Source organism: Anneissia japonica, unplaced genomic scaffold, assembly GCF_011630105.1.
Source record: "Anneissia japonica isolate Jap-2015-1 unplaced genomic scaffold, ASM1163010v1 scaffold2394_len201251_cov164, whole genome shotgun sequence".
Taxonomy (NCBI): domain Eukaryota; kingdom Metazoa; phylum Echinodermata; class Crinoidea; order Comatulida; family Comatulidae; genus Anneissia; species Anneissia japonica.
Window position 1 is genome coordinate 70307 of NW_022716878.1, and position 8180 is coordinate 78486.

Here is an 8180-nt window from a genome sequence, read left to right on the forward strand (position 1 = left end):
ATATACATAAATCATCAAAGAAAGGTAAATACAGTGTTCGAATAAAGGACATAATAATAAATCGTGTAGCATAGCTCGCAACAAATGTAGTCCTGTAAATAAATGAATAAAGAAATTGTGTAATAAAAAGCCTCTGGCGGGATTCGAACCTGCGACCTCTCGCTGTTAAGGCGAGCGTCATAACCATTAGGCCACGGAGGCTTCATGGTTAAACAGATTCAAATACCACCAGATACACTCTATTACACAATAAGTACGGCATGAAACAAATAATAGCATACACTGAAATATAAATCAAGATAGCCGTTAACACTGTTACATTATATACATAAATCATCAAAGAAAGGTAAATACAGTGTTCGAATAAAGGACATAATAATACATCGTGTAGCATAGCTCGCAACGAATGTAGTCCTGTAAATGCTATTATTTGTTTCTAGCCGTACTTATTGTGTAATAGAGTGTATCTGGTGGTATTGGAATCTGTTTAACCATGAAGCCTCCGTGGTCTAATGGTTATGACGCTCGCCTTGACAGCGAGAGGTCGCAGGTTCGAGTCCCGCCAGAGGCATTTTATTACACAATTTCTTTATTCATTTATTTACAGGACTACATTCGTTGCGAGCTATGCTACACGATGTATTATTCGAACACTGTATTTACCTTTCTTTGATGATTTATGTATATATATATATATATATATATATATAACTTACACTGTGCTTATTGGAACTAGTTAAGCATAATTGTCTTACCAGATTAAATATAGAAGTATTACTCCAACGCCAACCAAGACCCGAAATAGAAAAAGGATTGACTTCATTTTGAACAAAACACCAGGTGTGCTGAAAATAATAATCATGCTATAATATATTATTATCTCATTACAGTTAAAGGCATAGTATTTATATATAAAATCACATTATTCATTTACCTATAAATGCAAGTTAAATGGAAGGCAAAGAACTTGACCTCAGACAGTGTAATGCAAAACAAGAAAGATAGATATAATAAAAATTTTCAAATATCATCGACCTAGTGTTATAGCAAATGGTATTTTTGATAGGAGTTGGCTATAACATATGTATGATTGATAAATTGGGATTATGGAACTTGAAGTCGCCGACCAACACCCCTTGGGACCCGCTGCATTATCATAAATGTTTAGAATTTGTAATCAGTCTGTGAAGTCGAAACCCTGCAAGTATTGTCATATAAAAGATAAATATTCTAAACATAATATTGAATGCTGCTACCTCTTTAACTATAATTTTAGATAGAGCTTTGCAAATAAAAGACAAAAATTTGAATACACTAAATTTAGAATTTATTTTGGCTTCTGCCTTAACAGACTTTTTTTTACAGTGTTCCCAACCTCTCAAACAAAGAAGCAAGAACAATTAACTTTTAAATTTAATGTGAGACAATTATATACATATAGTTGTCTCAGAGAAATGTTATGTTGACAAAAGCAGGTGAGATGTTAAATCAAAACAAAAGTTTCAACAGAAGAAAAATTCAAGAAAATTCCAATCAAAGGGACAGTCATTCACAGGGAAACAATACAAAAAGCATAACAATGGTTCCACATGCACAAGATGTGGACTGGAATATCCACATACAGGTCAGTGTCCAGCGACGGGAAAACAGTGCCACGGATGTGGAAAATATAATCATGTAGATTTGGAAGAAAGGGTGCACATCAGGCTAATCTTGTAGAGGAACAAGGAGGAAATCAAGAGCCAGATTATGTATAAGTTTTCCAGAAACAAGTAAGAAACTACCTACATGGAAGGTTACGGTTGTGGATAGCGAGAATAAGATACAACTAACAGCAATCATTGACACAGGTGCATCAGTAAATGTCCTGGATAGTGGCTCATTTGCAAAGATTAAACCAAAGCCTATAATTAAGAGTGTGACTTCACAAATTTTTGGATATGAAAATCTACACCGATGAGTGTATTAGGAGCAACCACCTTGACTGTTTCTGTAGGAGGTATAGATACTTGCTGTAATTTTCACATTGTGCTAGGACATTATGTAAATTTGTTGTCCTGGAAAACAGCTAAAGATTTAAAGTTAATGAAGTTAGCATGTAATGTTACAGTTGCTGCCTAGGATAAAGTTGATACAACTGTACATGCGCAATACCTAAAATTGTTCAGGGGTATTGGAAATATCAAGGGAGTAGAGATAAAACTTCACATAGATAGTGATGTTCCACCAAAAGAACAGAAGCATAGACGAATTCCATTCCATGTCAGAGCTGATGTCGACAAAGAGTTAAATAGGCTTTTAGAGTTGGATATAATTGAAGAGATTGTTGACGGCCCAACGCCATGGGTCAGTCCCATTGTGGTCGTGCCGAAGAGAGATGGAGTAGTGCGAATATGTGTAGCTAGATATGAGAGAAGCCAATAAAGCCATATGGCGAGAAAAACACCCGATTCCCACTTTTGATGAGATAGTTCAGTACAAAAAAATTCTTCAGTACATTAGATTTCTCATCTGGCTATCATCAGTTTTTTCTTCACCCAGATAGTAGATACATCACTACATTTAGCACCCATGCTGGTTTGTTTCGCTACAAGCGACTGATGTTTGGAGTAAATTCAGCACCAGAGTTGTTTTCATCAGCAGTGAGAAATTTGCTTGCAGGATTAAATGGTTGTAAGAACATATCCGATGACATAGTTGTCTACGGGAAGACAAAACAAGAGAATGATGACAATTTGAGAGGAGTCCTTGAGAGACTTAAACAGAGTGGTGCAACATTAAATGCACAGAAATGTAATTTTGGTAAGACAGAGGTCATACTTTTTTGACATCTTCAATGGTGAAGGTATAGCAGGTGATCCAAAAAAGATAGAATATCTTAGGGAAGCTCCACCACCATCATCATCCAGTTAAATGAAATCATTGTTGGGACTAGCTCAATATCTCTCAAGGTTTATTCCAGATTATGCTTCAATCACTGGACTATTACGTGAATTAACACATCAAGGTTAAAAATGGAAGTCGAAGAAGAAGCATTCAACAAATTGAAAGAAGCGTTGACAGGACGGTGCCGGTGTAATGTCATATTTTGGTATAAACAAAGAATCAGATATTCTTGTAGATGCAAGCCCTGTTAGGTTGTCAGCGATGCTCTGTCAAGATGGGAAAGTTATTGACTATGGAAGTCGTGCGCTGTCAGCAGTCGAAAGTAGATATTCACAGACAAAAACAAAAATGCTAGCAGTGGTTTTTGGAGTTGAGCATTTTCATTTATACGTGTATGGAGCGAAGTTTGGAGTGATTACAGACCATAAACCCCTGATGGGGATATTTAAGAGTCAAAAGCAGATGTCAGCTAGAATAGAGAGATGGCGGTTACGGCTAATGCCTTATGATTGTCAGATATAGACCAGGCCATGACAATCCAGCTGATTACTTGAGTAGACACCCTGTACCAAGTAATTGTGAATCTAATGCAGTAGAGACAAAGACAACAAGAATGATAAGTTATGTAAATTATGTTGTGAAAAACTCTGTACCAAAACCAATGACACAGGAAGATATAGAGAAAGAGAGTAGCAGAGAACAGACATTATCAAAACACAGTTTAAAAGGATGAAAGATGAGTTTGCAGTGGTTGATAAAATCGTTCTAAGTGGACACCAAATATTAATTCCTAAATCTTTGAGATATAAGGCAGTAGAGTTGGCACATGCAGGACACCATGTATGGTGAAAACAAAAGCACTTGTAGGATAAAGAGGGTAGTTCCTTGGCATTGATAAAATGGTAGAGCAGCAAGTTAAAAGCTGTTTGCCATGCCAAGCAGCAGTAGCTACAAATGCAGAACGACCTGAACCACTGCAAATGTCAGTAATACCGACATCACCCTGGACAGAAGTGGCAGTTGATTTTAAAGGACTACTTCCAAATGAACAGTATCTCCTTGTAGTGTATGATGTATAGCAGATTTCCAGAAGTTGAAATGGTACAGACAACGTCGGGAAGAGCAACAATACCGAAATTGGATGCTATATTTTCAAGGCACGGAATACCTAATGTTGTGTTGTCTGATAATGGTCCCCCATTTAACAGTCAAGAATTTCAGCAGTATGCGAATTATCAGGGATTCATACACCGTAAAGCAACACCCTTGTGGCCAAGAGCAAATGGGGAAGTGAACAGATTTATGAGAACAATAACTAAAGTTCTCCAAACAGCTAGTATTGAAGGAAAGAATGTTCATCAGGCATTGTATGGTTTTCTTAGGCAGTACAGAGCAACTCCACATTCTACCACAGCTAAGAGTCCAGCAGAGTTGTTATATGGAAGGAAGATTAAAATTCGTCTACCATCAGTGGAAATTGTGAAACAGGAAAGTGTGGCTGACGTGCGTAGAAAAGATAATGAACAGAAAAAGAAAATGAAAGAGCGAGTGGATGTTCATATGCACACAAAACAAAGTAATTTAGGGATTGGAGACAGTGTGTTGGTGAAGCAGCAAAAGACAAATGTGCTGTCAACACCCTTTGACATACAGAGTCAAGTGGAGAAAATGAAATACAGTTGGAGCAGAAAGAGATGGTAAGGTAATTAGAAGTTACATTTCATACGAAATACGAAATACGAAGAACTTTATTGCAATCTCTCATTCAAAATTGAAGTTTAACAAAAGGGGAGAAAAACATTACAAAACAACTTCACAACCCCACTAAACACATAAATATTCTACAATAAAGGAATTACAATTAATTAGGCAACATTAAGTAAAAATTTCAAGTACAAAAATAAATAATTCGCTAAATAATTAAAATTTAAATTACATTTAATTTACAATTAAGATAAAAAATAATTGCAACAGGAAATCTATAAGAAAATTCAGACCGACACCTAAACCAACCAAAAGACCGGCTTGCGAAAAGTAAAAGGAAAAACTCATTCAAAAAGACCTCGCCAGAGAGGAGGGCCCGGGTGTACAGGGATGACCTACCAGTACAAACCAGTATTTGTTATGAAATTCTTCGAACGCTCGGTTTTTATTCTAGGGAGATAAAAATCACGTTAACATCTTAGGTTGTAATGCTTCTCCCTAGCTTTAGGCAAAAGATGATTTAGCCTATGCGTTGAGATTTTGAGCTTCTGGAAATAGTCCCTGCACAACCGAGTGCGCCTCTCTGACAATAAAGGGATATTTAAAAAGGACCTTGCACATTCGTAACTAACACCGGGTAAAATAACCCCTAAAGCCCTACTTTGGATTTGTTCAAGCTGTTTACTCTGTGTTTCAGTGATACAAGTTCCCCAAACTGGAGTTGCGTATTGTAAAACGGGACGTATAACAGCAACATAATAGCGAATCATACCCGGGACACATAGCCAGATCTACGTAATCGTTTGAGGAAATACAATCTGGTAATCCCCTTGGAAATCATAGTATCCACTTGCAATTGCCAAGACAGGTCAATCGAAATATTAAGACCTAAGAGTTTGCACGAATTAACGTTGTTAATTATACTGTTATTGATACTGAGAGGGTCAAAGTTTGATTTATTAGATTTGCAGCTAATTAGCATTTCAACAGTTTTATTGGTATTGATAACCATATGATTATCAAGAGTCCAATCAACTGCCATATCAAGAATTGACTGGAGCCCACTAGATCTGTCTCTGCCAATGCGCTCATAGACGGTAGTGTCATCCATATATTTGATGCACGACACTCCGGCCATGAGGTCATTGAAAAAGACAATGAAAAGTATGGGCCCCACCCAAGAGCCTTGTGGTATCCCCCCATTCAAGGAAACCCAACTAGAAAAAACAGATCCAAGCTTAATACGCTGCTTTCTGTCACAAAGGAAAGATGCCACCCAGGAAATTAAGGCAAAATCAACATCAAGCCGTCTTAATTTATCAATAAGGACATTGTGGTCCACCAGGTCATAAGCTTTTTTTTTGGCGAAAATCAGTAGCTTTGTAGCATTCATGGAGAAAGTTAACTAATGCGTCAAGCGTTGATACCCCTTTAGAGCACCCAAACTGGTTAAGGATGATTTTATCCTTAACTTGCTCCCATATTCTTTCACCAACTACCCTCTCTAAAATTTTAACTGTACATGATGTTAAGGAAATTGGTCGGAGGTCTTTTTCAACTGATCTAGGGGGTTTACACTTTGGAATCGGAACTACGTCCGCACACCTCCATATCTCTGGGATAAACCCCTCTCTTATACTACAGTTAAAAATTGAGCACAAGGGGTTGGCTAAAATATGAGAGAACTCTTTTAGGACACAAGGGGGATACAATCCGGGCCTGGGGCTTTGTTAGGCTTAATTTCTTTAAGCAAAGACTCAACCTCAAGAGGAGTAACAATCAGATTGTCAAGTAATGGGCAAACCCTCTTCTGGTTTTCAGAAGGCTTAAGAGCTATGAAACCCGAGGTGAGTGATTGAAAAAACATATTGATATTGTTGGCAAGCAAAACAACGTCGCCACCACAGACTTCATTGGCCAAAACCTTAACAAAGTTATTATTCTCCCTCCCTAAGTTTAAAAACTGATTTACTCCCTCCCACCATGAACGAGAATCTAATTTGAATAAGTGTTCTAAATTGTTCTTATAGAATTTTCTCCTAAGAGATACAGCAAGACGGTTTACTTTGTTACGGAGACGCTTGTACTGCTCAGAATAGCGGTCTCTGTCGAATGCAAATTGACGCTCGCGTATAGCCTTCTTAAACACATATTTCAAGAAAGTTAAACAAAATCTAAGAACAGATCTTGCGGTTTCTGCGCAGTCGAAGATGATGATTTCGGTGTTGTTGCGGAAGAAACACAAAAAAACTCAAGTTGAGAATCAACAAGAACAAAGACAAAGAGAGAGAGACCTCAAGGATACGCAGAATGCCTGAGAGGTACAAAGAGTTTGTGATCGGTTGACTAAGCTTGATTGTGAACAAGCGTTTTTGATTGAACTGTATTTCCAATAAGCGTTAAAATTCATCGGACTTGATTTTTTGAATAACTGATTGAACCATAGGAATTTGATTGAACTTGATCACAAGCATTTGATTTATAAATGAAGAAAAATTGTGTTCACAGAATATTGTATTGGAAATTTATGATGTAATTATTATCAGTATAGTGTTAAAAAAATAATAATGATAAATAAATAAGTAAATAAATAATTTGAATATTTGATAATAATTAAAGATTGATATGTATAGGAACATGAATGACAGCATCAGTAGAAATTATTTGTTTTTTAAGAGGGATATTTATAATTTCAAACTGATTGATTATTGTTGTGTTAAAAGAAAAAGTTAGTTTATAACAGATTTTAGTTTTAAAATATTTTAAAATGTATTGACACAGATGATGTTCTGTATTGTAAAATGGACATGCAAGAGGATTTAAAAAGTAGGTCAATAGTAAAGACCATACGATCATGTTAGTATAAAATTTGGTTTTATACTTTCATGATGTTAGTGTACAAAAGACTGCATTGTATTCTTATACAATGGTATATTTAATAATTAAAGACAAATGCATGTTGCAGTTTTTCTTTTTCTCTTTTTTATCATGTTGTGTTTTGTCAATATTTGGAAAAAAAATAAACATAGGCATCCACATGCTGTTATTATTTCTAACAACCAATTTGGATTTCGTAAAAGATACTCGTGTCCTAGCCCGCTGACCCACGTTTACCATCACTGGGCCAAGATCCTTGATAGCTCCAAACCACCCGATATCCATTCAATCTTTCTCGACTAGAACAAGGCTTTTGGCCGTGTCTGTCACTCAACTTTAATGATAAAACTTCACAAAATAGGTCTTAACGAGCAGTTGTGGCATTAGATCCAAAATGTACTTTCTGGCCGCATTCAGTGTGTTTGTTTTAACGGCAGTATTTCTGATTTTGTTCCTGTATCTTCTGGTGTGCCACAAGGCTCGATTTTGGAGCCTCTTTTATTCACTGTTTATTCAAATGACCTTAGCTCGCAATTATCTTCTGGCACTTCTTTGTATCTATACGCAAACGAAACCCTCATATACAGGCCAATTCATACCCCACAGGACCAGACTATGCTACTTGTTTGCATTGCACAATAGAGTGAACAGAACAGCATGATCCTAAACAACGACAAATGCAAAGTCATGTGGATAACAAGGCGCAATATCAC

General features: G+C 36.6%; 1 protein-coding gene and 1 non-coding gene across 2 annotated transcripts; one reads left to right on the plus strand and one right to left on the minus strand.

Moving 5' to 3' along the window:
* Positions 1-128: 128 nt before the first annotated feature.
* Trnal-uaa lies at positions 129-201 on the minus strand. Its single transcript has one exon. It is a non-coding gene; the product is annotated as a tRNA-Leu (tRNA).
* A 3975-nt stretch (positions 202-4176) lies between these two features.
* On the plus strand, positions 4177-6677 carry LOC117110018. Its single transcript, XM_033252569.1, has 2 exons — positions 4177-4583; positions 6621-6677. Coding segments are annotated over exons 1-2 (396 nt in total). The 5' UTR covers positions 4177-4188; the 3' UTR covers positions 6622-6677.
* Positions 6678-8180: the final 1503 nt, after the last annotated feature.

Coding starts and splice junctions, on each gene's coding strand:
- LOC117110018 (XM_033252569.1), top strand. CDS start 4,189: ATGAGAACAATAACTAAAGTTCTCCAAACAGCTAGTATTGAAGGAAAG.